The 16076-nt window shown below is 41.5% G+C and overlaps 1 protein-coding gene across 2 annotated transcripts in view; it reads right to left on the bottom strand.

Annotated features, from left to right (window-relative positions):
* Positions 1–16076, bottom strand: part of LOC149307419 (NT-3 growth factor receptor) — a 366336-nt gene that overhangs the window by 23751 nt on the left and 326509 nt on the right. For both annotated transcript variants that reach the window (XM_089539129.1, XM_089539130.1), the window contains exon 15: positions 12073–12316. In XM_089539129.1, the coding sequence (XP_089395255.1) occupies positions 12073–12316 (244 nt within the window). The remainder of the gene's footprint in view (positions 1–12072; positions 12317–16076) is intronic.

Raw genomic sequence — 16076 nt, 5'->3', positions numbered from 1 at the left:
GAGTCAAACCACCCAACTTTATATTTTCCTATTGCTTTCTACTTTACCAAGAATCATCATCTTTTTTCCTGTGAGTCACACTGTTTCATGATATGTCCAAAGAACAGGCTCAATCAGCAATGCTGATCTCAGCTATTCTAGCCTGATTTAATTTCTGCCCACCCCAATCCCATACCACACTGTCTTTCATGAATAAAACAGTCTCAACTTTCTGAAACCTAATATAAGCCCATCAAAACTTGTCTTCTGCTTTTATGAAGACTGAAACAGATGTGCAAAATCGCGGGTCAAATTGGAGCATCCACTTGTGAGGGTGCTGCAGTTTGACAAGAGAAATGGTTCCAGGGCAGGTTTAAGCATGATATTAATGGCATATTGCATTTGAGAATGTGGACTGCATTTGTAAATAAGTAGTATATTTTCTTCTGTACTTTGTCTTTTAGTCTGGAATAGGTCCCATCAGGATACTTGAATTAATGGGGGAAGTATATGAGGGGCATACTGTGCAGATCTTGTATTGGGTTGATGTAGGGACTTGAGGGATAGATAGATCTGTTTAGCCCATTTCTGTAGATTTCCCCTCCCTTTCCCAGTTCCAAGTCCATTTTATACCAGTTCTATTGTGGTTCTTTTTTAAAACTGAAAAACATATATATATACTGCATAATTTTCAAATAATGCACTGAATGGGGCATTAAAAGCCATACACCTCCATCAATTGAGGCATATTTGTATATAATACTAGAAATGTACTCCGAGTTCCAAGTGAATGCATTATTCTTTTTCCTTTTATACAATGCTTGGAAAGCCCACCAAATGTACAGATTTTCGAAAAACAAATTGTGTCCAATCCCACATTGAATCCAGGAGATATGGAACTGAATAAATCTTTAAATAAAATTAGATGAAGTGAATATTTTAAAGCTTCTTAGGAACAAACTCTTCTAGAACATGGCCACACAGCCCAAAAAACCACCAAAAAAACCCTTTTAGAAATTAGTTGCTACATTTTTAGAATGCAGGAAACTTCACCAAAATGCTGCAATGCTGCAACACTGTAATGGGGTTGGGGGGAACTTGACCCCCTTCCTACATCTAGTTCATTGGGATCTCCCATGAACTGATCAGGCACCAAGGATCAGAATCACCAAGACTCCTGAGTAGTCAAATCCCTTAGGAGCTACCAATCAGAAGTGTCCTAGTTCATAGAATCATAGAATCGTAGAGTTGGAAGAGACCACAAGGGCCATCCAGTCCAACCCTCTGCCATGCAGGAAATCTCAATCAAAGCATACCCTTATAGATGGCCGTCCAGCCTCTGCTTAAAGACCTCCAAAGAAGGAGACTCCACTACACTAGTTTACAGAAATCTTTGCATTTGCGTAATAGTCATCTGCATTTCCCTCTTTCTTTGTCATATTTATGCCTGAAACAATTTAATATGATTTATGTATTATTTTTGTCATTGTCTTCATGGTAATCATATCATCAATCCCTTTAACTCAATGTGTTAATGTTCTTAGTCACTGTGTTTTGGAAAAATATACTTGGAAGTACGCAAAATTCACAATGAGTTGTCTGCTAGCCTTGAGCCCCACACTTTCACATAGTTCTGGGGTCCTTGGGATCCACTTGAAAACAGTGGCTTAAATATGGATTTCCCAAATATCTGATCATCACCTTATTTTGATTCTGAATAAAAACATGTGTTGACCTGGGTGCTACTGCGACTTGAAGCCTTGTAGTCAGAGCCATTGCAAAACCTCCTGACTCTGAGCTGCCCATTAAGAGAGACAAACAATGCAATAGTGAAAGACTTGTGTTTGCTGATCAGTCATGGCATTTTTGCTCATTTCCACTTCATCTTTGAAAGAAGACTATAGATCTGGAAAGGAAGCAAAAAATTCTGACCACGTACTGGTCAAGAGGATTTTTTGAAAAAGGAAAGAAGTAGAGAAGACCAACTCTTTTCATGCAAATATCTTAATTACAGAAGATGAGAAGGCCATTTGTATGTAAATTTGTGCTGCTCTATCTTCCAGAATGGCCCTTCACATTCAGGGAAGCCTGCAGGTTTGTCAGAATTAAAGAGCTCCCAATGTACTCAACAAGCTAAGTTTGGCAGGCAGGGAAGGCATTGCATGCATACCCAAAGCCGTCTTTGCATCTAGCACTTGTTAAGCTGTCTCTTTCATTATATTTGGAGTTCCATGGTGATGATGGCACAGTGATGGTGATACTGCTGCTTTGGGAACAGGGTTTACAACCATATCATCCAGGTACATTAGCGACCTTTAGATACAGAAGTCATGAATTCCATCCCATGCCAATTTGAACCTTGCTGCTGTACCTGCGAGGAGTAAATAATGAGCATATTGATCTCGATGGGAAAAGCTGTTACCTATTGAAGCCTGCCTTTGAAATAAAGGTTGTTGTGACTGGATGAGACAAACGTTCATCTAGGGATGCTGTGACAGTTTGTGCAAGTCTGGAGCAGTTGGGAATTCTCAAGACTCTTCAATGCCCACTTCAAAGAAGAAGAGGATTTAAAGACATTCTTGAATCAATCCATCAAGCCTACAGGCCTAAAGTCTCCCCACTCTTGCTGTGAAGCCTTCTTAAGCCTTCTCTGGCTCTGATCAATATCTGGGATGGAGAAGAGTCTCAATACAGTCTCCCAAAATACTTCCACCCTTGACTCATCTTTACAAGTGACTGTGTCAACTAGGGCAAATGGGAGACTTTGGCTGCATCCACACTGCAGAAACAATATGTTTTGACACTGTCTTAACTACAATGGCTCAATGTTATGGAATTCTGGGAACTGTAGTTGGTTGTGGCAACAGAGCTCTCTGACAGAGAAGGCACAACATTACAATTCCCAGGATCCCATAGGATGGAGCCATGACAGTTAAAGGGGTGTCAAACTGGATTGCTTATACAGTGTGGATTCAGCCTTTGTGACCATGTCCCTAATCCATGTTTTCCTTATGAAAGTAAGCAGCATGTGTAGCTGTGAAGCTCACATGCATAAGGGAAACATACGTCTCTTGCTGACTGGCCCCATAATGCAGTATTAAGGAAGATCAGGTATCTGGAAGTACTGTTGAGCTCTTGGGGGCCTGTAAAGGAGAGATCTCTCTTTTGTGTATCCAGAATATCCTGAAAATCAACGTCTTCCCTCAATCATGTTTTCATGCAAAGGGAATGTTCATTTAATTTTTTTATGAAGATGCTATCAAATGCTTTCCAATACTATGTAAGTCAGAGAGTCAGCATGACCTAGTGATTTGATCATTAGATACAACTCTGAAGTCCAGGGTTCAAATCCCTGCTTGAATCTGTTCTGACTTGGATGCTATAATTGATGCAGATCCAGTAGATGTAATGCTGGCCCCTGCTTGTCCAGTGACAATGGATACTGTTTTATTTGTATAATCTGAGGATGTGAACAGCATTCTTGGAGAGAGAGTTAAATCCTTGGTCTCCCTGGCTTATTAAAAAAGCTGGAGGGGGACTGGCTGAGTGGGTCCATGGAGTGGTTAATGCTTTGTTCAAATAAGGCAGAATTCCAGCTTGCCTGAAGGAGGCATTATAAAACCATTACTTTCATTAAAAAGGTCCTCTCTGGATCCCAATATTCTGAATAATTATCATCCAGTCTTTTAACACTCCATTTTCAGGCAAGATTCTGAAGCCTGTGGTAGTCTCTCAGCTCCAGGAGTTTCTGGATGAAATGGCATTTTAATCTGGTTTCATGGTGGTTACAGGGCAGAGATGGCTTTAATCGCCTTTGGTTGCCTGTGCTTTGAGATCTGCTGGGGAGGACCTTCTCTCTGTCCATCCATCCTCACAAGTACATCTGGAGAGAACACAGGAGAAGGCTTTTTGTCTGGCTCCCTCCAAGCTCTGGAATTCCCTTCCCGGAAAAGTTAGTCTGGCACCCTCCCTACTTTCGTTTCACAAACAAATAAAGGCTTTTCTATTCCAACAGGCATTTGATGAGTGATTACATCTTACACAATGTGCTAGATATTGTTAATTCTTGTACTATTGTGCATGTTGGAATTATGTATGATTTAATCTAATTTTAATGTTATGATTGTTTAATCTTCTTTACCTTTTGACCATGTGGATTTTTAGCAATATATTTTTAACTGTTGTAAGCCACTTTGAGTTCCAGCCTTGAGAAATGGTGGAGAGTATCATTATTATCATTATCATTATTATTATTATTCCTCCCAGATCACTGCATATAAGGTGGGAAGCCCAACTGTATATATAGTTGTATACACATGTTTACTCAGAAAGAAGTCCTGATGAATTTAGAAGAGGGTTTACTCCCAAATAAATGTCAATGGAATTGCTTTGTCAATCATCTTTTTTTCCTTAAAACCACCACCACTTCCAAATGTTTTCTCCTTTCTCAGATCATTTTATTCACCCTTTTCTGTACTTCTTTTAGCTCTGTAATGTGAATTTTTAACTAGGATTACTATAACAGGACTATATCAAACTCTGATACGTCAGCAACCAAAACATGGTCTTGAATAGGCATCGCTTTGTGATGTCCAAAGGATGATGTTCCAAGGGGCATGATACCATAAAGTATCAACCACAGTTCCACTGAGTATGCTATTTAAATCAAGTCTAACACCAAGTAGAACAAACAAGTAAAATATTGACACATACACTTTTGAAGGCAGTGCTTTTACCCTGGGATTCCTCCCCCTCCCGCAGTGGAAGGGACACTCCAACCAGACTTTGAGACCCAATGCCAAGACTCTTCCCAAATCAATTTGCCAGAATTTTGCACAGTATGCAAACTATATTTATACAAGTTGCTTGGCCATGACACCCACTGGTTGATCTTGGGCAAGTCCCATGCTATCAACCTCTGTGGAAGGCAATGGCTAACCTCCTCTGAACACATTTTGCAAGAAAACCCAATGATAGGCCTTAGGGTCTCTTAGTTGGAAACTACTTGGAAGCACACAACAACAACAACAACAACAACGTTGGGAAACAACAACAACAACATTGTTGGGAAAGATGGGGAGAGGAGAGCCTCTTAATAAAAATAGGAATAAATATTAATAATAATGGAAGAAGGGGATCCTACGATGCCAACCTGAGACCATCCTTGGCCTAAGTGAGGTTTCAGATCACAACAGACTGCACTCCTTCACAACTGAAGGGATCCACACTTACCAGAACCATCACTATCATCTCATTTTTACTTGCACTCTTAGGAAGAGACTCCTATCAGCCTTAAAGGAGCTCTTCTCTGTCAACATCTCTCTCATTACCTATCATAAAACAAACAGCAAACACATCTGTAAACATCAGCCAGATAGGTGGAGAGCTGGTGGGGAAAGAGTGAGGTGGGGAAAAACGAATATGAGGATCAGGTGTTTCCGGGTGGTGGAAACAGAACATTTGGATAATTACCTTTCCTGTGATAATGCCATGCAATGTAACGCAGCCTAATTGCCCCGATTAATTCCTCAGCACTCACAATGCTTGGCTATGAAGGGCTCTTCACATTTCAAAAGGGAAGTTTGTTTTTTCCTTTTGGGTCTAAATGAGGGAGAGGAAAAGGTAGCCAGGGAGGGGAAAGCTCCCTCGAAACATACAAACGCTACTGCAGGAACTGCTGTTGAAGAGATATGCCTCTGGATTTTCAAAGCTGCAAAGTCGCTTCTCAGTATGAGTGAAATATCCTTCAGACATGATTCTACTCTTCCATGGTGATGCATTTCTTTTTGTTCACTGGCCAGTTTTTACCACCGGCAGAGTTGTCAGTTTTGAAATGAAGAAATAGATTATGACAGTCTTAGGGCCCTAATAGACAGGCCAAAATAAAGCTGCTTCGGGTCACTTTGGAGGTATGCTGTTTAAATGATGCATGCGTCCTAAGAGGCCAGAAGCCACGCTAAAGCCATTCTACAGTCCTAAGAACTGGAGTGCAACTTTGGTGCACCTTCTGGCCCCTTAAGATGCCTGTGTCATTTAAACAGCATACCTCCACAGTGACCTGAAGCAGCTTTATTTTGGCCTTTACATTCACTTCTTCAAGAACAGCCGCAAAATGCAGGCAGCTGTGTAAGCCTGTGTTAGTCTCTATCGACAAACCAGGTCTAAGCAAATCCGTTGAGATGGAGCAGGTCTTTTGTAAAGCTAATGGGTTTAAATTGTCTACTCAAAGTATTTTACCTTCAAGCACTTTCCTCACTTTCAGAGTCAGTATGAAACAGAAAGCAAAGCTCAGGGGAGGAATTAATGGGGCATAGCAGGCCCCTCCAAATCAACAAGCCCCATTGCTTTGACCCTATGAACCTTGCCGCCTCTGCCTCACTGATCACACCAAGCAGGGCCTCTCGGACAAACCACTCCACAAATGATGCACATCATGTGAGATCCCAATGCATGGAACTCACCCCCTTCCTTCAGGCTACTGACAGGTGGCCTAATGACAGTATCAGGACCAGAGGTAGCACTTCAGCCAACTCTATTTAACTGGAAACGGCTGACATTTCACAGACCATTATTTCTTCAGTTTTAATCAAGGGGAAAAGGGCTAGAAACTCATTTAATTAGCATCAATCAAAGAGGAGGAATGATAGAACTCCTGAAGGGCAGGTGAAGAATCGATTTCTCCACTATGCTGCAACTAGGTTTTCTAAGATGAGTGGCCTACTAACCAAACACTAAAATATACTGTGACAGTATATTTAGCAAAGACTTTCGCATACTAAAGGAGGGAGGCTCATGCACTGAGCTTCAGTCAAAAAGCTATGAGGTGGGTTATCTAAATAATGATTAATGCCACATCTGACATTGTTTGGACATTTAAAAGATGTTGCATGTCATGCCACTCTGGTGAGCTGTTAGTTCATGGTAAAAGAATGCAGGTCAAAACACACTAAATAAACACACTAACAAACATGGGACCTCTTGATAGCAATGAGATATGGCTGATGGGAACAGGAGTCCAACATTTGTTTCAGGACATGACTACAAGGGAGATACCCACATTGCCACATCATTGCAGTACTTTAATTTCAATACTGAAGGAAGGTGCCATCTTATATGGGAATGTATTTTGTATGTATTTTAATGTAATCTTCCTGACTTTTGCATTTTCAAACAAATGCAGAAACGGTTACCCTGTGATACTCACACTTCCTTGACTTTTACAACGGAGCTCTTCCTCCAGTTTTTTAAAAAGCGGTATAAACCCCTGGCTTAAAGTTCTCATTAATTTAGCTGGATGTGCAAGATGATACACCATTGAGCCCATTTGGGACAATATTATGTCCAGCAGTGATAAACAATTACACCAAACTGCCTGCAAAATCTCCATATTGCCACTGGTAAATGAGTGTTCCAAACATAACTAGATTCTGAGAAGATTTCAATGTGTACAAATAAAAGTTTCACACACCACTGTCTCTTAGGAAGACATATCAGAGTATAACCCAGGGTGATGTTTGTGATTGAAGCCTAAAAGTTGCAAATAAGAAAGCTTTCTTTTGACATTTCCCCCCCTGCTTGGAAATTTATCTTTAATCTCTTTGTATTTTTTAAAAAAGAAATTAATCTTCTAAAACAATAAAACAAAATGCTTCCTTGTTAAAGCAGGATAAACAGCCGAGTACATTCCTAAGTGATCTGCATTGGAAAGGACGCATCTGTCTTCAGGCAGAACATGGAGAGACTTCAGGAGAGAAGAAGGGGATGCTTCTGCTGCTTTTGTTACGTAAATGTCTCTTTGTTGTATGCAGACACGAAGCAGGAAATTAAGTAGTTCACCTTTGCAAAGCTCTTTGCATCCCACTTAGGCTTGAGCCAGATGGTACATTTTCCCCTTTGTTTTAGAAAATCTTTTAATAAGTAAGAAACAAAAGCACAGAGCCAGACATTAATCTTGAGCGTGAAATATATTCATGCATCCCAAATCAGTGTGTTAGTGAAAGTACAGAAGTTGGCATCCTGTTAGTGACATGCACATGCGGCATCCTGTTAGTGACTTTCTTGACATTGCCATGCAGGACTAGTGGGCTCTCTCCTTTGATGGATTGCAAATTGTGCAGTCTTAGCCAAAGGAATAAAGCTGAAGGATGATCATTGGGCTCATTAAGCAAGCTAAAATGGCCTAGAAGCTAGAGCAGGACTGGGGAGCCTATATCCCTCCAGATACTGTGGGTGTCCAGCAAGTATCTGCATGTTCATGCAAGTTCCTTCAATGAAGGTTTTGCTGGATTCTACTGGGGAGAAAGAGATAAATGTAGAGAGAAATGTTGATGGATGTCAAGCCAGTTGCTTTGTCAAGATAGGTCTAACTTACACAGATCTAGCCTAGCCATGGTCATGCCTGCCTTGGTAACACCCAGCCTGTAACTAGTGCATTTTCCCCACCTTGCCTCAAAACTCGTAAGTTTTTCTGAAGACAGAAAACAGACTAGGGAGAAAAAGCTATCCTTTAATTTAAGTATGGAAAAATACTTTGCTCTTTAGGGTCAGTTGACAAGGCCACACTATTGACAGCCCCTGTTTTTCATGATGCCTGTAGTAACTATGCTCGGTTTATGGTGAATTTTATCATGCAACTCATCCTCTGTGATCAGAAGGCTCATTTTTCAGCTTTGAAGAGATTAGTACAGTTGGAGAGGTCAAAACTGCATCTCTGGGCTTGTCAAATGACAGGTTTGCCAGAAGAGATCCTCCTTTGTCTCGGATTCTTCAGTCAGGCCAGCTTATCTGGTATTTCCAATGTTGGCGCCCAACCATCTACCAGCAACAAATTATTCCCTTGTCTAAATTGTGGAGAGTACTGAGGTCAGGCCTAAATTGCCTATTATTTCCTCTCCCATATTTTATGCACAGTTATCAGTCACTCTTCCAGTTGCCTTTTCCATAAGCCCCGTGTATTAAGTTTCCTTAATCTCCTTCTGCAGGTCATGGCCTTCAGTCCTTTAATCATCTTTGTTGCCCTCCATTGGATTCTCTTTAATTTATCAATGTCTTTTCTTTAATGAAAGACACAGAGAAAAGAAAGAGAAAGGAATGTACAGCTTGTACCACAGCACTGCCAGATTCTGGGGGAGGAAGAAAAGAAAGAGAGAGTGAAAATGGAAAATGTCGAATGCATGTGGCGGAAGGAAGAAAGAACATATGCGTGACTGGAGTGCAATGTGGATAAATGAGGGTGCTGCAAATTTATATGAAAGGGTTAGAGAGAGAGAGAGAGAGAGAGAGAGAGAAATAATAATTGCACTGTCTTTTCTGGGGCATGAGAGCTGCTTTGAACATTATGCTTTCCTTTTTTCTTTTGTCTTGTGACAAGGGATGCCTCTTGTAGGTCAATTATGCGTCTTCACATATATTTAAAAGCATTGAGAAATACAAGTTAGTTCTCACAGCGCCTGTGAAATGTATCTGTCTAGAAAGGGCTCCACAGTTCAGAGATATTGGTCACAGGTGTCACTTATTCAGTATATGCCATTTTAAGATTCATTTCTACTGAAACCTTAACTTCGACAGAAGTCTTAAATATGAGGCTCCATACATCAGCTGTCTCCAACCTGCTGCCTTTCAGATTTTTTTCCTGGACTTCCAGCTCTCATCTTCCCTCATGGATGGAAGTTATAATCCAAATCAACTGGAAATCACTGGGTCAAGGATGGCTGTTCTATAAAATTATATTTTGACCATCAAATGGTTATTTCTATGAATATATTTCCAACTGCAGTGATATTCACAAGCCTTTTTTCTTGCCAAGGCAATGTAATCATCAGCAATTCTACCATTCACTGAGATACATCTGCTCTACAATTCATGTAAGTAAAACATTTTCACCCTCTGTTACCCTAAATATCTATTTAGTTAACCTCAAGATTCCCAATTCCTGTGTGCATCCATGTGGAAATAATGATGTTATTAGATGGTTACCTATCTACCAATTGCTTACTTCATCAAATATCCCTGTGTCCTACACCAGAATCAAGGCTTACTTTTTCTTTCCAGGTAATGAACCTTTTCAGGGTGAAGACAGGAATCTGTCTGAACCAAAATATTGGATCTTGGTATTGTTTTACTGAGATTATTGGGGATGGAGGCCAGCTAGACTGGGAAAATTAAGAGTGAATTCAGCAAGGGGAGAGAAATTCATACTAATAGGGGCCTTACTAAGACACAGCTGGTGAGACTGAACCATTGCCTCATCAATGGCAGTGGTGACAGTTCAGTTCCCCTTTGTGGATGCCTGCCACTTACTATTATTTTAACTTCCCATAAACCCATGTACAGTCAGGACATCATTAGGGAACTCAGAGAGGGTTAACACCTGGTGTGGTAGTTGCTCATCCTCCATCCCAAGACCACCACCCCTTGGGCCACCCCCTCTGCCAGTAAGGAAACCTCTGCCTTCTGCTGGCTGCAGCCACTGGTGGAGATGGATTGTTGCTGCCACCTGGAAGCCCCTTCCAGGTCTGGTAGCGCTCCTGGCAGAGCCAGGAATGGGAAGTACTGGCAGCTACAGCAGCAATGGTATCCTACCCTTCATGCCACCATTGCCTCCTTTTCCAACCCAGCCAGCAACCCTACCAGACCTGGAAGGAGCTGATGGGTAACAGCAATACCACTCCCACCAGCGACTACAGCAGGCAGATGACAGAGGCATCCAGGCTGGCAGATGGAGGTGGCCGGGGGTGTCTGTCAGGTAGTTTGGTCAGGGCAGGGAGGGCAGTGAGGCAGTCAAGAGGGAGAGGATGGATGGTGAGTGCCCTCCCCTGTCTGCAGCCATGTCTCTTCCCACTGCCTTCCCTTCCTGCTTTCTCCCATGTTTTCACCCCTGGAGTAGCTGCCTGCCTGGAGATGGAAATATTAGCTACTGCATTGAGGTGCCACCAACCCCAGGAATGCCACTGATCAGAGTTCCTCCTTCTAATATAATATCCACAAATTTTAGGCACAGGGAAGAGGCAGATACCAACTGAAAGCTGCTGGAACGAACCATGCTGCTGTTAGGGATAGGTTTGTCGCTAGTCTCCAAAATTCACCCAGCTCCAAAACATTGGTCCAAAACACACTGCAGAAAGAATCCAGTTTGAGATTGCTTTAACTGCCCTGGCTCAGCGCTAGGGAATTCTCGAAGCTGTAGTTTTGTGAGACATTTAGAGAGCTCTGTTGGCAGAATAACCTGCAGTTTCCAGGATTCCCTAGCACTGAGCCAGGGCAGTTAAAGTGGTCTTAAACTAGATTATTTCTGCAGGGTGTTTTAGACCAGAGTCACCCATTTTGTTATCCATGAGTGGGACGTGTGTTTTGTCTTGGCCTGAGTAATGCTGCTCAATGGAAAGGATCTCTGTGGGGTGGTGGATTATGGAGACCATATCAAAAGAAAGACAGTATTGATCATTTTCCCCTGACCTTTCTAATTTTAAGATTAAAAAGAACCATTTTTTAAATCCATGAGTATCTGGCTTTGTCAGTCTCAGATATGTATCTTACCTGTGGTTTTAAGGCCTTTCAGCAGGTCCATCACTAGGAAAATCTTCCATATCATGATGCTGATGATAAAATGTATCTCCATGACTGTTTGATGGCATTTTGGGACCAGTAATTAAACTTCTATGCCACCTATTATCTAGTGTTTAAAAAATAATTTTAAGAAAAGTAGATGACTATGGCCCCTCTTCATTTTTGCATTATCTCTTTGAGAAAGAATATGGGATAGCCAAGACAAATTGAGAACTTTACAAAAAACAACAGAATTTCTCTTCTACATTGGACTAGCTAGTCCAGCCAACACCATGCAAGACATGAAGGAATGCCCTCCCGTTATTGTTTGCACAAAACATATAGCATTTTATGTTTTACTTTCACTACAGATGGAACTTCCATTGAGGTACTATGAGTCATAACAATTGCCAGATTCTGTCTTTTATCCATATTGTGTGAATACTGAGTCAGCAATAGCAGAATAAGCATGCAGTTCATACACAATGTGATGCTAAGGACCTCCTTCAACAATACTCTTTTTTAGCTCTGTATCCAGAGCCATCTTACCCTGTAGTAATCGGTGCTATAGACGTCTCTGGACATCCCAAAGTCACCAATCTTCACCAGAAGGTTAACTCCAACCAAGCAGTTCCTTGTGGCCAGGTCTCTGTGTACAAAGTGTTGGGAGGCCAGGTAAACCATTCCTGAAGCTATCTGGCTAGCAATGTGGAGCATCTGAGAAAGGCCCAGCTCGCCTTTGGCCTGCCGGGGCTGCCCATCCACAAGGATCATCGCATCTGGGCCATGAGCCCTGTAGAAGGCGAGACAAGGAAAAGAAAACCACTGGGTGAGGTATGCACTAAGGGGAAACATTGCCTGAGATCCAGCATCATAGGTTGCAAGGCATACAGATGACAGAGTATATTGCTGACACAATACACAACCATGTTAGGAGTGTCTGTACTTGAGACTAGAGATGGTGATCAGAACCTCTTGTTGGAGAATAAATCTCATGTTGATTGCCCCCTTTTGTCCCTCCTGAATATAAGACGGATACAGGTTTCTTCTTCTTTTACAGTATTGCAATGGAATCAACATTTCTGCCATTGGATTGCTTGGTCAGTTTTTGTTATCCACACTGGAATGAAGCCAGAATGGGCACTGAACACTCAAAACATGAACATGCGGTTAAAGAAAAACAATACTGCGGTGTGGTTTTGTATCATTTATGAGGCTCTAGTAGCAACATGTCCTTTGTGGTTCCTTCCATTCTCCTTGAAAGGATGCCTAGCATTTCACTCTTGTCAACAGTAGCAGACATGCAGAGAGCTAGCAAACTGAAAATTGCAAATACTGAGGCTACATCTTTCCCAACATGGAACTAACCCCCTTGAAAATGCAGGTTCTGACTTGCTTACTTCCCAGGATTCCTTTTTTGATTTGTTTCAGGTATGTGATGTGTGTGTCGTGGAAGATGGCTACATGACAATATGAAGGCTTCATATAGCCAGCTTGAGATTTCTGGTTCATTTGTCACAATTTTCATAGTTCTCTTCCTGATGCTTTTCTAAATATATTGTCATGAGAGAGATGGCATCACTCTAAAAATGGGTGTATATGTCATGTCAACCAGAACTGAGCAACAACAACCAGATCATATTATACACAAAGAGCATAAATCGGGAAGGCTGTGTGCTGAGAATGCAGCTGCATGGAAAAGGGATCAGTGAGGAATTTGATTCATGCGTATTTTCATATCAGTTGACCTGACCACAATTCTTGGACTAATGTGCAGATAAGAACGTACCTTTCCACCCGCTGTTTGCATTTCCTAATTGTTAGCATGCCCAGTGTGATTTTTGGTTCAAAACAAGTATACATCTCAACACATTGAGAAATTATTTTCAGAGAAAAGTGTCAAAACGCATATTAGGAGAGAAAATATTATCAAAATTCCTTCATAGATATATATCGAAACGTACATTTTCCTCTACAAAAATCATGAATTATTGTGGAAATGAGCTGTGAAAAGGCAGGGAGGGGATATATGACATAAACTGGATATAGTTTGATTCATCCATGTCTTATATAGGACCCCTGAGAAATTTCACCAATCTATGAAACTCAGTTCAGTTCAATGAGCTCATTGCATTCGCTGAAGGACATGAAGAATACTATTCGATGCAGAATATGGCCACTTTCCTGAAAGCAAAGCCAAGGAAAACTCTGCGTTCCTCCAGAATAAGAAAATTAGCTTTCAGAAAAGCTATGGATGTTGGCCATGAAAGCCTTTGACTTCACAAAATATAAAGTCTATTTGGATGGAGTATAATATGCATAATGTGCAAAATTGATGCATATATTTGAGGAAGTGGAAGGGCAGCCCTACATGTGCCCACCCTGTACTCCACCCCTCGCCCAGACAATGCTACAGCTACATAATTCTGTCTCATTTGCTCTATCTCGCTATCTCTCTCACACATCCACTGGCATCAGCACAGAAAATCCTCCACTTCTTCAGATCCCCTGTAACCTGAGAAGAGATATCAATACTTCTTCTTGACAGACTGTTTAAACAGGAGCTGCCATTTCAAAACCAGCTTTTTATCACTGTGGACACTACAATTTACAGTGGGCCTTTTTGTATTTTCTGACGGTGCCACCCTGAGGTCTGACATGCCTCTCACATGAGGGAGTCTCAAGCAGTTGACATAGGAATGGCTGAGATGGCTAGAGCTGAGCAACATCACTGTGTGAAGCGAGGATGATCCTAATCACACACAATCCCTGGCTTAGCTAACAGCGTAGACAGAAATGATCCTTGCTGCCACATCAACCGCCTTCATTGATAAAATGTGACTGTGAAAAAGATCATTTCCTATTTTACTAGGTTTTTTTTTTAATTTGCACTTCAACACAACAATGTTCAGCAGGGATGCCAGGTTTTCTGATGATCAATATGAAACACCTCCTCTCTTGTCAAGTCAACTCAAGACTAGCTGGTACATGTGAGGCAAGCAGGCCTATGTAAGGTCTAACTCAAGTCTTCCAAGAAGAAGGTCTCTTGTTAGAGTTCCAAGCTCCCATGAGATTCAATATCTCACGGGAGCTTGAAACTCTTGCAACAGGCCTTCCTCTTGAAAGAGTTGAGTCAGGTCTTGTACAGGTGTGCCTCACAATGATGCATGCATCATAAGAGGCTGGAAGCTGCACCAAAGCCATGCTCTAGTCCTAAGGACTGGACCACAGCTTTGGTACAGCTTCACTTCCTAAGTTGCATGTGTCATTTAAACAGCATATCTCCAAAGTGATCCGGAGCAGCTTTATTTTGGCCTCTCTGTTTAGGCCCTGTGTCTTTTATAAGAGTGCACACTTCTTCATGTTAATCCTATAATGTTTGAGATGCATTTTTGCTGTTATGGATTTTCTGATCAGTTCACACCTGTCTTGCTGTCTAGTTCTGTAAGGGGCAGAATGCCATCAGTGACTGGGGCCACAACAGAAGTAGTTCTGCCCTTATCACGCTCTCTCACGTTCCCCCATTGCAAATTGTACTGGGGACAAATTGCTCTGGTGAGTGGTTTCTTCCCCCCCCCCCCCCATACAAACTGCAAATATTGGTGGTCTGGTTCAGCCTAAGATCCTTGTGGAGGAGGTGAAGGGGTCTCACATTTCCTTCCCTCTGTGGGTTCTGATTTCCATTGGCCCCTAGCACTGAACATTTCCACTGGAGAAGAGAATACTCATTGGGACAGATGATCTCTTTGACCTTGACTTATGGGACAACATGTCAATATTCCTTTGTTAAATCTAGTGGAACAAATCTTCTGGCTTTTTGGTACCTTATTAGAATGACTTGGAAAAATGCATTTTAATCTCTCATTTGCCTATCTGTCTTGGAACAAAGTGTTGGTTATTACCTTTAAAGTCCTAAATGGCTTGGGCCCGGGTTACTTGAGGGAATGCCTCTCCCTGCATAATCCTCCCCGCACACTCAGGATTACTGGAAAACTGTCACTCAATCACCCTAAAGTGAGATTGGTATCCACTCAACAAAGGGCCTTTACGGCTGTGGTGCCCTCTCTATGGAATGCCTTACCTGAAGGGATCCGCCTTAGTGGAACGGTGGAAGCCTTTAAGAAGGCTTTAAAAACTCATCTCTTCCTTCAAGCCTTCCCTCCTAATTCCGTTTAAGAATATATTCCCCTATCAATTTTGAAGTATAGTATTTATGACTCTTGATTTTATAGTATTATTAGATGTTTTAAAATTTTTGTTGCATTTAATTTATTTTAATTATGTATTTTTAAGATGTGGTTTTCCTACTTTTTTATTGTCTGTTTTTAACGATTTCTGTACACCGCTTTGATCGTAGGAAAAGCGGTTAATAAATGAACAATTTATTATTATTATTATTATTTATTACTCTCCCAACCGCCTCTTAAGGCTGATTTGATGCCTAGTCATTTGAATTGTGTGAGCTTCCAAAGATGCCTGTACCACTAATAAGAGAACAGGCGGATCCTCTGAAATGCCACCAAAAATACTTGTCCTCTGCATGTCAACCCCAG

The sequence above is a fragment of the Sceloporus occidentalis genome, unplaced genomic scaffold (assembly GCF_023333645.1).
Source record: "Sceloporus occidentalis isolate IW3139 unplaced genomic scaffold, rSceOcc1.0.p SCAF_9, whole genome shotgun sequence".
Taxonomy (NCBI): domain Eukaryota; kingdom Metazoa; phylum Chordata; class Lepidosauria; order Squamata; family Phrynosomatidae; genus Sceloporus; species Sceloporus occidentalis.
This window is presented reverse-complemented; position numbering and strand designations above follow the sequence as displayed.